Here is a 15,261-nt window from a genome sequence, read left to right on the forward strand (position 1 = left end):
TGACAGGACCCAAAGGGTATCTGGGAGAGAAACAAGTGAAGCAGAAAGAATCAAGACTTGAAAACTGAAACAGGTTTAGATGGGGAGCTCTATGAAAGGCCTGTTCAATGGCCCAACACAAGTAGTCATTAAAGGCTCCCTTGGTCTTCCAGGAAAAAAGAAATAGTTATTGTCAGAGGGCCCTGGCTGTGGCCTGAGATTCCCTATTGCTTGATCTCTTTCTAATGCAGTTTGAATATTTTCTATATTAGGTATCGTGGGGAGGAAGAGATGCAGGGAAGAGAAGGGAAGGAGACAGATCAGCAATAATATGTGGTCTTTATATAGCACTGTCCTATAATAACATATTTTTCTTTACTAATAATAGCACATAAGCATGACTCCATTTATTCCTCATGATATCCCTTATAGTTAAGTAGTGTATTATAATATCCATATTTTATAAGTGGGTTTAACAGGGGTCAGAAAAGGGGAATGTTCCAGCCAAGGTCACACCATTGCTAAGGAAGATTTGTCATTGATTTATTGTGTGACTTTGGGCAAGTCACTTTCTGTCTCTGGTTCTCAATTCTCTCATCTTTTAAAAGAAATGATTAAATGAATTTGAAAAAACCACTTACCATGTGCTCAGCACTTGGGAATGTATATAAAGAATGTAAGATTTCTACTCTCAAGGAGTTCACATTCTAATTGAGAGAGACAACACATAAAAGAAAAACCAGTTTCGAAGTAGAAAAGAAAGGTCTGGAAGTCCTAAGAAGTGGATAGGAGTCAGTGGTCCTTGGCAGCTATGATCTGTTTAAATGAGAGTGCTAGGGATCTACAGGGGATATTGGAAGGGCAGATAGTAAAGCCTGGAGAACCTGAGAAGGCTAGGATGGGGGCAGATAGTAAGATCTAGTGACCATCCATCTCACTGGAAGGAATCAAGTTAGTGATTTCTTTTGGGGACCCTGGTGATGACAGGCTTTCCATTAGTGCTTGCTTATTTTTTTCCAGATGGGTTTTGGAACCAAGTTGTATCTAGGGGAGGGTCCTGGGCCTCAATTTTTTCTCTCTAAAAAGTGAAATATCTTTCAGGGGGGTTAAAAGACATGATATATAAGGCTCTTTCCAGTTCTTAATCTGTGATTTTTCATGTTCTGTGGTCCCTTCATGATCTAAGTCATGGGATCTGGAGCTTTTTGAGGTCTCAGGGGCTTCAACTTCTAGAGATACATTAGGGAGCTGCATGTTTTTCCCTTCCCTTTTTTCTTTGGATCATTAAATTGACATAGACTTGGAAAGGACCTTAAAGAATATGTTTAAAAGCCTCTAGAGATGAGGAAAGTGAGATTTCGGAAGTGAAGAGACTGGTCCAAGATCATACAGGGAGTAAATGGCACCAAGGTCCACTGGCTAGGTGAGGTAATCATAAAGTGCTAGACCTGGAATCAGGAAGAACACAATTCAAATCTGACAATAGACACTCACTAGTTGTGTGACCCTGGACAAATCACTTAACTCTGTTTGCCTCAGTTTCCTCATCTGTAAAATGAACTGGAGAAGAAAATAGCAAACCACTCTTAAGTATAGTATCTTTTCTTAGAAAACCTCCAATGGGATCACAATGAATTGGACACAACTGAAACAACTATATAGCGACCTCTGGCTACAAAATCAGCACTGTCTCCATGGCATGTTTACTATAAAATTTCTGGGACTTGGTCTGGAGCTGTCAAAATGATAGTATTTCCAGCCCCAAGGTTGGGGCTATGATGTTAGGTCTTTGACAACTTATGACATCATGTCTGAACCCTTCCTAAAGCTTCTTAGTTCAAGATTAGTTGAAGTATAAAGGCACAAGATAGCTAATAGATTTGTTGGGTTCTTTCTATTCCAATACTATCCCTACCCCATCCCCATTACTACTATCATCATCATTAATATTCTCAGGATGCTTTATATGTAAAGTAGAGAGCATGCACTATTATTTCCCTCATTTTACAGAGGAAGAAACCCAGACCCAGAGAGTGGAAGAGACTGGTCCAAGGTAATACCACCATCACATTTGAAAGGCAACATGATGTAGTAGAAAGAACCCTAAACTTGGTGTCAGGAAGACTTAAATTTGAATTCTGCTTCTGAGACTTCTTAATTTTATAATTGTTGAAAAATTGTTTAATCTTTCAGCCTCAGTTTACTAACTGGTAAAATAGGCATAATGATATTTATAGCATAGAGTTCTTGTGAGAATCCATTGAGATAAAGTCTTTGGAAAAATTTATAAATGTTAAAAGTTTTCATAATTGTCATTATTATTATTAATAATAATAATAATAATATAATCATTCTTGTTATGTGGCATATAGAAGGCTCAAGCCCAGGGCCTCTGACTCTGAATCTGGGACCTTATTCCACTAAAACCTGAGAGCTGCTTAGTAAGCCTGGGAGGAGAAAGAGAGAACTTAGGAGAGACTTACAAGGAGAGATGAAACTAAAGAGAGAGAATCTAGATAGGATCTCATCTAGCTCTTTCTAAACCATCCCAGAACCATCACCTGGGAGAAAATGTGGGCATCCTGCCTACAAACCAGACAGAAACCAACATCTGGGATGCTTCCCCTCTAGAGCAAGAGAAGGGCAGGGCAGGGCAAGAACTGATGGCACCAAGACTACAACTTCCCTTTCTTTGCTGGCTAGTTGTATTCATAGAGAAAAAAGAAGAAATATGTTGTTTCTGTCTATGAACTCTGCTCTGATCACAGTGAGAGCCCTAAGCTTGATCATAATAAGCTGAAGACTAAATTTGGTCCTAGACTTAGCCCTGAGTCTGGTCCCTATTTAAAGTTTGAGGTCTGACCCTTAGCACAGATTAACCCTAGACCAAGGGATCTTTATCATTTTTGTGCCATGGACTTTTTTGGCAATCTGATGAAGTCTATGAATTTCACCCTTAAACATTTATTAAGCACCTGTTATATGATAGTCACTGTGCTAAGTACTACAAATGCAAAAAAGGCAAAAGACAGTCCTTGACCTCAAGGTGTTTACAATCTAATAAACAATTTTATAACCAAAAATATTTCATGTCAATTAGAGGTTAATGAAAATAAAAATATAATGCTTATATACTGACCCTGTTTCCAAACTGTACTCTAGCCCTGACCATAGACTTAGTTCTAAACAAAATCATAATGAGTATGCATAGATGGTTCAATACATCTCACTTTCCTTAATGAAGACATAGCTTAAAACCCCTACCTGCTTATATGGTTTATATCTCTCTGCCCTATGTTTGGACTATAATGATGGGTCTCTAAAGAATCATAGGTCCCTGTGTCAAAAGAGAGATAGCTTCAACAATTATTCAAATCAGGACATGCACAAGAAAGAGACCCTCTGATAGTTTTATATTTTAAAGATTTGCCAATAGTAAGAGTAAAATCAAAAAGCCAATTTATCCATTTTCCACTTCTGGTAAAATCTCATTAGTGTGATCGAATCTAGAAAATTTAGGAAATACTGCCTATACCCTCAAAGAAATATTGAGTTTCTTGGGTTCTACCTTCAGGGAGCAACTACTTTGATGAGAGATAGAACACCTATCTCCTTGAACATCCAGTATATACAAAGTAATTCATCAACTAATATAACATGTAGTAGACTGAGTTCCTATCCCTAGCTCAACCAGAAGGATCTAGAGACTGATTTTGGAGAGCAAGGCAACCACGAAGGAAGGAGGCATCCTGGAGGCTGGCATGAAGTTAGAATGTCATTATCCACCCACAGTCCCCAGGCAGGACTGTATCTCTGGTAGTTGGTCTACTGGAGTGGGCTCTGTATTTAAAGTCAGGGAACAATGACTTCATTCCCAGCTCTTACTGACTCTAGCAAATTATTTGTCCTCTCTGTGATTTGGTTTCCTCTTTTGTAAAAAGGGTAGTAGGAGGAAGAATAAACCTCATTCTACTTAACCCAAAATAAATTAGAAATGGGAATGTGCATTGTTAAACCAGGATTTTAAGTTGGGAGAAGTGGAAAGGGTGCTTTAAACTCTGTCACTCTTTTCTAGGAGGACTTGTTCTATATTATCCCTGGAAATCCTTAGTGGGTCTTGGCAGAGATAAGGCAGGAATAATGGGAACAATGGTTTTCTTCATTTGGGAAGTGGAAGACTCATGAACTGACTGAATGAAATAAATTCTGAGAGAGTGGGAGATGTTTGAGACTGCCAAGAATAACAGATTCCTCCATTCCTGTCCCCGCTTCTCTCTTGCTCTGACCACCAGCCACATCATTATAAAGAAGGACTTCCAAAGAAAGAACCATTTCAAAATGGAATTGACTGATGAGATAGTGAGCTCCCCATCCTTAGAAGTCTTCAAGTGGAGAGGGTGGATTTGGGGAATATGGTAGAAAAATGTTCCTGCTGAGGTGATACTGGGGGGCTCTTCCAATGAGGGAATTCCAGGAAACACTCAGCTCTTTATCTGGATTGCTAGGTCTCAATAAAAAAAGAATCTACCAAAATATACATGTGAATGTGCAATGTATGTATTTTTATGTATTGTATGCATGCATGTATTTTGTGTGGAAAGGTATGCCTCTGTTTGTAGGCATGTGTAAACAATGGAAGGAGCTATGAATGTATATTCAGTAGGCCTGGGTATGAAATTCATTTCTGACCTTTGCCGCTCATGGATTCTTGGGAAAGTCCCTTTTTTATACTTTTTCTCTGAGTCTCAGTTTCTCCCTTTGGAAAATAAGCAGATTTCCTGGATAGTCTTTTCAACTCTACATTATGTGAGTTTCTCTGTGTGTACTTATGTGAACATGTGTGCACTGTATGCATATATGTGTGAGGTACGAGAGCTCCCCCACCATCCTAGGAATTGGATACACCTAAGATTGATTCTGGAAGGTGTCCTAACTCAGTTCCCAGGAAGATTTCCTCCTTGTCTTGAAGCATCAGAGACTTTGATGATGGGGCACAACTGGACAGGCCCCCATTATCTCCAATTCTCCTTTCCTCTTTCCTTTTACTTTCCTCACTTCTTCCCTGGATTCCCCAGCCCCTCCCACTCGCCTGTCTACCCCTTCCTCCTTTTAATCCTTCTCTGCCTGTTCATATCTCCCCTCTCTGGTTTCTTTTCCTTCCCCAAACTTTCCCTCTTTGCTGCCTCCATGTCCTTCTGCCCATGTCCTGTCCTGTCCTGTCCAGTCCCGTCTTGGCCCCATGGGGATGGGAAAAGGGGAAGGGGAGGAGCAGGGAAGGGATGGTAGATGGGAGGGAAGCCCAGGGACCCATCTTGATGCTTTTGCACAGACCAGAGACAATCTGCCAGAAGTCCCCAGTATGCATGTGAGGAATGAACCCTGAGATTCAAGTATCAACTGAGTTCAAGCAATGTGTCAGAACCCCTTCTGAGTCCAACTCGGTGCTCACCGCCACCATGGAGGAGAGAGGGTCTGACTCTGTCTTTAGCAAGCCTGAGGAACAGAAAAGAAATAAACCCAAGCCTGGTCCTGTTCTCAGGGAGTTTAAAGTCTTACTGGACAGATAGGACACCCATAAAAAGATAGCATGCTACAAAACCAGAATAATTTAAGTAGTCTATTTTTCTATCTCTAATTCTGGATATCTCTATATTTCTGTCTGACTCCCTCCTTTCCAATTCTTCTCTTTTCTTTCCATTCTCTGTTCTTCCCTCATCTCTCTCTCTCTCTCTCTCTCTCTCTCTCTCTCTCTCTCTCTCTCCCTCCCTCCCTCCCTCCCTCCTTCCCCTCTTCAATTCTCTCCTTCTCCCTAATCTCTTTCTCTTCTTCTCTGACTATATCTAAGAAAACAGTCTAATTGCAATTAAGCAGAGAAAAACAAGAATAATTCTTTAGGGGGAAAAAAAACTAAAATGTCTCACTAGCTCTAAAAAGGAAGGAAAGAAGTGACATGCTAAAAACAAACCCAATTTTGCCTAAGGCAAAAATATAGATGTCACATAATACATGTTTTATTTATTTGTCTTTTTATTATCCATTTATGTATTTATTTATTTTGTACAGGAACTGAAATGGGAGGTGGTTGCTGTTTGAGGGTCCTTCTTTGTAATAAAGGTTGAATTTCCATTCTAGAAGGATAAAAATCAGCATTTGTTGAGAATATTTGGTGTCCAGGAGAAAGGAAAGGGAGCTATAGGGCAAGGTGGTTTGTGTAGGGCAATGTTTGTCAGGTCTCATATTGACTTTTCTAGGAGTGAGGTTTGACCATATTTTCCTGCCAGTCCTGAGACCATCCTTCATTTATGCTCCCTCCTCTCCCAAAATAATTCCTTCTACATTCCATAGGTCCTATTAGTATTTGGAAGGTCTAGCTCACCATGGTAACATGATAGAAGACCCCTGATATTGCCTAGCCATAGACAGAGGTCTTCTATGGGACTAGGCCCAGGTCCTTCTCTAGCTACTCGCCAACTTCTCTGGAGAGACTGAGGACCTAAGAGAAAAGAAGAAGGGAGAGTTTGGGCAGAGCTCCAGCTTCAAATTGGCTAGGCCCAGCTGCTGAACCTGTGTATACAAGACTTAGATGTTCCCCATCCAGGAAAAAAAGGAGAGGAAAGGTTTTGTGAATAGAAAGGTCATTTTGGATTGAGAATGATTCATGATGTATTGAGGATAGGAATTAGGAGACACAGAGTCAGAGAGAGGACTAAAGGAGAGAGAAAACAAACAATAGAGAGATAGGTCCAGAAGCAGAGATGGAACAAGAAGTCAGAATAACATAGAGACAAGGGGAGATAAATGAAAAGAACAGACAGACAGAAAAACATTCAGAAACCCAAGTGGGGGGGAGAGAGGCAAGGTAAAAAAACTGGAAGAAAAAGAAACAAAAGATAGAGAAGAACAATGGAGAGAGAGAGATACAAACAATCAGACTGAGAGAAACTGACTGTGTGAGACAGAAAGACAAGGAAGCTGAGACAGAAATAGAGAAAAAAGTTGAGGTAAATGAGAAAAAACACATGCAAAGCTGTAGAAGAAAATGGGGAGAGACAGAAATGAATGGAACAAAAGAAGAAGGTGATAGGGCATAGAGGGTTGTGACACAGAACAGAGGAAGGGGGTGATCTGAAGCTTAAACCTCAAACAAATCTCATCCTCAAATAGCATCACTAGGTCCCATAGTCTCTCCCATCTCTTTGTCCTATTGAAACTGAGTGATCAAGAGGTTACCTCATCTAAGCTTTTCTCACTTGTTCTTTAAAGAATAAGACCCATAGATTAGATACCACCTGCAGGCTTTCCTTAGTAGACTCTAGAGAGCATTTCCAAATTAGTTCTTGTCTCTGGTTGGGTCCTTGGGCTTTCTCCACTTCCCTTGGGGCTCTCCTAGGCAGATGGTGGGTAGTGGGAAACAGACGGTGGGAGGACCAGGACCTTGGGAACTTCTTTCCTCCCTATAATGGACACAAGTACTCCAAACCTCTTACCTAATGCACCTGTTTGCCATCCTTCCTGTAGGGCCTCTCTATGGAGCTCCTGCGTGGTGCTGCCACTCCTGGCCCTCACCTGGATGTCTGCCGTCCTAGCTGTCACTGACCGGCGCTCTGCCCTCTTCCAGATCCTCTTTGCTGTCTTCGACTCCCTGGAGGGCTTTGTCATCGTGATGGTACACTGCATCCTCCGGCGCGAGGTGGGCCATCTCCTAGAAATGCATACTTAGCTGTGTGCACTGAATTCAGTAACCCATGGTTAGCCAATTCAGCCTAGGCACTGAGGAGAGAAGGGGAATTGCAGCCTGGTTTCTGCCTCCTGGAAGTCCAGAGCTAAGGATCAAAGATCACATACTGTACTCATCATATTCCTTGCTGGAATCCTACTTAATGTGCTATATCATTAAGCCAGATCATCTTATACCTTTCTAGGCTTCAGGTTCCTCATTGAGAAACTGAGGCAATTGGACTAAATTATCTCTATGAATCTTTCTTCATGCTTATTTTCTGTGTTCTAAGATTCAATTTTGGTGTTTGATGTTTTTAGTTCCCTTCCACCTATAACATTCCATAGTCCAAAACCCATCCTGGCTTTGATATTCTGTTTTAAGTTTCCTTCCAGGGCTAACATCCTAAGATTATAAGATTCTTAGTGACAAAATCTATGACACAGATGACAAGCCCTATCAGTGAGCTACAATGGAGGTGACCATAATTACAAACAGCTCTAAGAGTTGTAATCAAAGTGGAGTGTGATTCAAGAATGGCCTGAGTTTTAACCACTTCCCCCGCCCCAGGGAAAATATGAAAGTGAGTTTAGGGTCAGTTAGATGGTACAATGGATAGAATACCAGGCATGGAGTCAGGAGGACCTGAGTTCAAAACCAGACTCAGACACTTAGGAGTTATGTGACCCTGGGTAAGTCACTTAACCCAATCGCCTCACCAAAAAAAAAAAATTGAATTGAATTTAGCATCAGGGCCTAAGTTCAGATTCTCTACTGTTTTTGTGATGTTAGGCAGGACACTTTCCCTCTCTGGGACTGATCATTTCCTCCTCTGCAAGAAGAGGCCATGGGGCCTCTTTTTTTTTTTTAAACATAGCTTCAATGATTTTATTGTATTCTTGGCTTCAAATCCTATTTTGGTGTGGGGGGAAGATACCTGCTCACAGCCTGTGAGGGCAGACCAAGGCTGACCATCTATCCTCCTGGGTACAATCAAGTCCGGCTCTTGGCTTCTGGATGACCTGGCCTCCACCCCCAGGGTCCAGTCCCCTTCCATCCCTGGTGCCTCAGCCTTCTCTTCTCAGGCCCTTTTTCCAGCTCCCTCAGTACACCCACGTGTCTGGGGCTCTCTCCTTGCCTCCTGAGAGGGGGCTCCACCTGGGGGTATGGCGGATACGGAGAGGTGAACAGGTGGAGGACTGGGCTGGGGAAGGAGGGCAGGAGAAAGGAGCAACCAGTGATGGCCTGCAGCCAGGTGGGCAGCCAGCGTCCCTATCCCACAGGCCATGGGGCAAAGGGCCCATCCCTTATGATCAAGCTTAGGGCTCTCACTGTGATCAGAGCAGAGTTCAAGAGTTGGAAGAGATTTGGGCCCAATTTAGGGTCAGCATTGTATAATAAAAATAATCCTAATTCTGAATATCTAAATCAGATGGTTTGTATTTGAAACCTGAATTCTGCTTCCTTATTATCAATGTGAACTCAAAATCTCTTTAGATCCAATTTTGCATTTCTTCAAAAGTGAAGTTGACTTGACTATTTTTTAAAAGTCCCTTCCACCTGAAAATGAATAGCCAGGCCAATATCATTGTTAACTCATGATGAGGTTAGACTGGATGACCCAATAAGGTCCCTCTCAGCTTTAAATCTGTGATTGTATGATCGATCATATGAATTTCTCTCTTTTTCTCCTTAGTGTAATGTAACTAGCTCACAACAGATAACATTCCCAGGCAATTCAGACTTTCATATTCTCATTGACAAACTCCCTTCCAGCAGAATCAACTCTCCTTTAATGGCCAATCCCCTTTATTTGAACTGGTTACCTTCTTTTGGGGGCAAGAGGGTGAATGGACATAATTTCCTTAATTTCAACAGATTTTGAAAAATATTGTTAAGAGAGATAAAAAGGATGAATGGATAGATAGATAGACAGACAGCTATACAAATAGATAATATATAATAGATAGATGATAGATGGATCATGGAGATGAAAGAGGTAAATATTAAATAGTTTAAATAGAATGTAATAGATAAACTCATAAATAGGGTAGACAGATGAATAGATCATTGACTCAATGCTCACTACCTCCAGGCATTGCTAAGCACTTAGGATCCAAATATAAGCAAGTGAAGCAATCCTTGCCTTCAAGTAGGTTACAGTTTAATTGGGGAAGACAACCCACAAAGAAGAGCTAGAAAGGGATCAAGTGAATGAGCAGTGATTTAGAGAATAACTGACTGGTCAGCCATAGGATAAAGATTTTGTAAAGAATGATGGTAGAAGAGATAGAGGTATTTTCCCTATTGGTAGGGAAAGATGAAAGAAGAATAAGTCTTTAAGAAGAGTCGGACAGAAGAAGAAATGAAAGTAGGTGATTTATTATCACAGGGAATACTTTAGAATTGAAGGTTATGAATGTGACAAAATTGTGGTTTATAGTGAGATCTCAGATGTGACCATCCCTGTTGGTAGCTGAACAATTAAGTCATGGGAAGTAAGAAGGCTTATGAACTGGAGGGTAGAGGGTCAAAGGCACATTATGCATATATTAAAGTTTCCAAATGTGAGGTCAGAATTTAATAAAGAGTAAAACTGAACCAAATAGTGGACTTCTTCACCTTATTTTAAAGTAGGAAGAATATCCTAGAGATTGTTAGGTAACTTTAACAAGAATTTGAACCAGGAGAGATGCAAATGGAGGGAACCTCATATTGGGTGATGGTGGTAAAGGGATGGTCTGCGAGTAAGACAGAAGAACAGTGGATTCCTTTTCTTCCTTTGTACACAGCATTTTGGAGTTCATGAGCAAAAGAGTCTCCAGTGAGAGGGTTGGCAGCCAGGGATACAATATCTTCTGAAGGGATTCAAGTCTTTTTGAAGAGCTGAAGATGGAAAGAGTGTAAAATGAACAGATTTAGAATAAAACAAATTTGCAAATGATGTCATGGGGCTTTCAGAGAATGCAATGAACCAGGAGGGCAGAAAGGGTTGAGAGCAGTAGTTACTGAAAGACTTGTCAACCCAGCAGATGCCAACCCTGGTAGAGAAGGAAGATACTCTCCTCAAAGCTAGAGATCTCTTATAGTGTCTCCCACATAGCTTGTTGTTCTTATTACAACATAATTCACTTTATGTAAACATTTTATTCCTCTTTACCAGAATCTGATGTTCTTGCTGATATGGTTCTCTTCAATATAAGTTGTTACCACTATCGAAACATGGCAAAGTTCTTTTAAAAATCATGGTGCAGTCAGATAACATCAGTGTCCTTTCTGAAGAGAATTTGTCACCACTGAATCATGTCATTAGAAGCTTAAGGGTTTGGGGCAGCTAGGTGGCACAGTGGATAAAGCACCGGCCCTGGAGTCAGGAGTACCTGGGTTCAAATCCAGTATCAGAAACTTAATAATTACCTATCTGTGTGGCCTTGGGCCACTTAACCCCATTACCTAGCAAAAACCTAAAAAAAAAAAAAAGCTAAGGGTTCATTAATATCATAGGTCTACTGCTGAAAGGAACCTCAGAAATCGAATAATCCAACATCCTCAGTTGACAGAGAAAGAAATTAGGATATAACAATGTTAAGTACCTTGCTGAATCAGCCAGGGGTGAGGCAACAGTTAAATGTAGAATCCATGGCACCTCTCTGAACTTCCATCTTCTCACCCGGAAACTGGAGGTAAACACACTAATTTCTTAGAGTAGTTGTGAGGTTCAAATGAGATATATTTGTAAAGGTTTTTTGTAAATTTTAAAGTCCTGTAAAATATTATCATTATCATCATCATCATCATCATCATCATCATCACCATCATCATTGCTTTAAATTCATCATTGCTTTAAATCACACAGATAAATATCAGAGGTCAGATTTGAGTCCAGGTTCTCTGATTCTAGGGGTGGAACTCTTTCTAATTTATCAAGACACCACACGGTGATCATCCTCACACACCAATGGAAGGACTGCCAGCTTTAAGCCTAGAAGGAATGCATCTGATGTCCAATGCTGACATCTACTTTCTGTTTGACATTGTTATTTCACCTTGTGTGAAATAACAGTTTTTCTCAACTGTAAAATGGATATCATGGTCTTCTTAAAGATTGAAGGGTAACAAGCCTATCTCAGAGGGGCTGCAGTGAGGGAGGCAATTTGTAAAACTTAAGGGGACTATAACAGTAAGCTGTTATTACTTAATTTCTTTTTCCTTTCAGCAAATAGGATTGTCCTTATTGACCCCCAAATCTATGGAAATCACAGTCTTTTCCAACATTGACAACCCTTGCAGGTAGATGTTAGGTAGGCTGACTTTGCAGAGATGAGGACTATGTTGTTATTGTTTTAGTTGTTAGTGTGGTGCTGCATTCTTCCTGACCACTCTATACTCTCTTTCCCCCCAGGTCCAGGATGCTGTAAAGTGCCGAGTGGTAGACCGCCAAGAGGAAGGCAATGGTGACTCAGGGGGATCTTTCCAGAATGGTCATGCACAGCTCATGGTAGGACCCAGTGCCTTCGTGTGCTCCTAACCACAGCTGAGCCTGGAGGTCACAGTCACGGGAGCCTCTGACCCTCTATTTCCTCATTTGTGAAATGAGGATAAATCACATTTGCAGTTCTATCTACCTAATAAATGTTTTGCACACCTTACTTTATTGCAGAAATAGAATCTATCAGCAGCAGCAACAACATGCTTAGTCTCTTGGATATGGGATATTTGGCCTGGCTGAGAAATGATTTAGGGGTGCTAAGGAAGTTATATTTGAATAACCAAGAGACCTTTATGTGGCAGGGGAATAAAACTTCTTTTGCTTGGTACCAGAGCAGAACTAGATGCAATGGGTGTAGGTGACAGAGAAGCAGACTTAAACTTCATGAAAGGAAAAAAAAATTCTTAAAAGTTTAGAGCTGCCCCCAGAATGGAATATGACCACCCACCTGAGAAGTATCAGTTTTACTGTCTCTGGACGTCTTGAAGGGAAGATCAGATAACCACATGACCTGACTGTTTTGAGGAGGATTCTTCTTTCAGATTAGATGGGCTCATGGAGCATCTAGCTAGTATAGTGGATAGAGCACTGGTCCTGGATTCAGGAGGACCTGAGTTCAGATCTGGTCTCCACATTCAGTACTTACTAACCGTGTGACCATGCTCAAGTCACTGACTCCCAAGTGCCTAGCCAAAAAAATATAGAAAGAAAGAAAAAAACTTTAGGTGGACTTCCTAGATCTCAGTCTGTGCTTAGAAGATTGAGCCTTAGAAGTAGATGTGGACCCATCTAGGTTATTTTCTGAATGGTCTCTAAAACTATGAGGCTATAGGTCTCTTCTGTTCTGTTCCCACCTCCTGGGTCTCACCTTGACTTGGAAATCTCCTTGCTATCCTGAGTTCACTCGAGATAGAAGTTTGGGATTTTCACACAAGCTTTGCCAGCCTCAGATTCTCTACCTCAGACACATAATAAATGTGTCACCTGAGGAAGTCTCTTATTTTCCAATGTTCTAGGTGACTCTTGAAGAGAAGACATTACAAAATAGTTGTTGAACTGCCTTAGTAGGGAGAGAATATAACAGAGAAAATACCCAGAAATGTTGCCTTGATGGAGTCTGAGAGATCAGCCCTGGCCTGGCTTGTGAAAGTCAAGCATGCTATGGCCTCTCTCAAGCCTAAATTAAACCTAATTTCCTTCCTCTTCTGTTTCAAAGCTGGGATCCCTCCTGGCTTTTCCTGTTAACTTACAGGGTCAGCCATGATAGGATCATAGAGTCTGAACTAAAAAAAAAACCCAATAAGAAATGCCTTTGAGTCTAGCCTCCTTACCCTTATAGTTATATCATCAAAGGAAGATGGGTGTCTAAAAGAAGGGCCTTTGTTTCAAGGTGCAGCTTGGAGTCTTAAATAGAACTTTGAAGTTCTCCAAAGGCCACCCCCAGCCTACCTTCTCTTGTTATAAACCACAATGAGATTAGTACATAAGAGGAGATGAGACCCTGTGCTGTAGAAAACGCAGTAGAGAAAGACAAATAGACAGAGAGAGACAGGAAGACCTAAGCACTTCTGGTTTGAGTGGTGAGAGGGAGGTTGTTTGTCATAGTATACCTCATACTAGGTTCATTTGAACCTCTACACCCTCCATGACTAGTGGCTGTCCAGACTCAGAACAACTCCCTGCCCTCATGGAGTTTAAAAAAAATATGTATATATATATATATATATATATATGTATATATATATGTATATATATATGTGTATGTGTATATATACAGTAAAGAGAACCATATTTGGATGGTGATAACTATAAGTCAAATTAATATGATCAGTTTGATAAAGGAGTTAGCACAGGGTTAGGGAAAGTTAAAGGAAGGGGAACATATTTCTTTCTGCCTTCCATTGATATGCATAATAAATTGGCAGGAATAGCTAGATAGATGATAGATAGATAAATAGATAGATAATTACTCGAAGATTTGCAAAGCTCTTTACATAGGCTATCTCATTTAATCCTCACTACAGCACTGTAGGTAGGTGCATTTTCATGGTTTATTTGAAATAGCTGAGCACTCAAAGACCTGGGTTTTAATCCTAATACCCTTACAGGTTATATAACTCATGGCAAATCATTTTACCTCTAAACCTCAGTTATTTTTTCATCTATAAAATGGGGATTATAATTCTTGTTCTGCCTACTTCACTTCACTAATGCTTTGTGAACCTTGAAGCATTAAAGATATGAGAGCTGTTAGGGAGTTAGTGTGCCATAGTGGGCATAAAGTCCACTTATATTTAAAGTAAGGCTAATGGTACGAACAGCAGAATAGGGAGTTCTGCCTCCAGCACATCTCTGGACCAGTCTTTCAATCTTTCAGTCCTTTTATACACTTGTCTAAGACAATATATACACATATCTATTTTGTGGCTATTCAGTGTGGTTATCAAATCAATAAATACAAAGTTATTAAAGAGGGAGGGCCCTCACAAATTAAGAAAGTCTTATTTTAGACGGTAGTGCTTGAGCAACCAGAGAATCTAAAAGTCAAAGATGAGCAGGGAGAAGATTCTAGAGATGGTGGATATCCAGGCAAAGAGATGGAGATGAAACATCAATTATCAGCAAAAACAAATAGACCAGTATGGGCATACCATCAATTGATTTGGAGGGATGTAATGGAGGGAAGTGGCTAGAACTCACAAACCTGGAATTTGCTACTGTAACACCCCTCCCCCCCCCAAAGCAATAACAATATACCAACTATCTCAGAAAACTCACGTTTCAAGTAAGTCAAGGCTTTCTGCATAAAAAAAAGTTCTGGTGGTTATCTACGGTGATGTAAACTCCTTTCCCCACACCCCTTTCCCGTTCACCCTGGCCTCTCCTCTCTGTCTTTCAGACTGATTTTGAGAAGGATGTGGATATGGCCTGTAGATCAGGTGAGCACCTGACAGGTGAGAAATCAACAAGCGACCTGCATTTGGGGGTCCGCCTTGGCTTTCTCTTTACTTTGTGACCTTGTTTGTGCAAAATCTGTATGTGATGGGGGGGTGGTAGAGAGGGTGCATGTTGGAAT

The 15,261-nt window shown here is 40.7% G+C and overlaps 1 protein-coding gene across 4 annotated transcripts in view; it reads left to right on the forward strand.

The window, feature by feature from the left end:
* Window positions 1-15,261, forward strand: part of ADGRB1 (adhesion G protein-coupled receptor B1) — a 268,497-nt gene that overhangs the window by 233,246 nt on the left and 19,990 nt on the right. For 2 of the 4 annotated variants that reach the window (XM_074202856.1, XM_074202858.1), the window contains 3 exons: window positions 7,498-7,669; window positions 12,099-12,194; window positions 15,085-15,139. In XM_074202856.1, the coding sequence (XP_074058957.1) occupies window positions 7,498-7,669; window positions 12,099-12,194; window positions 15,085-15,139 (323 nt within the window). The remainder of the gene's footprint in view (window positions 1-7,497; window positions 7,670-12,098; window positions 12,195-15,084; window positions 15,140-15,261) is intronic. The other 2 variants (XM_074202857.1, XM_074202859.1) reach the window with 1 other exon arrangement.

Source organism: Macrotis lagotis, chromosome X (genome assembly GCF_037893015.1).
Source record: "Macrotis lagotis isolate mMagLag1 chromosome X, bilby.v1.9.chrom.fasta, whole genome shotgun sequence".
Taxonomy (NCBI): domain Eukaryota; kingdom Metazoa; phylum Chordata; class Mammalia; order Peramelemorphia; family Peramelidae; genus Macrotis; species Macrotis lagotis.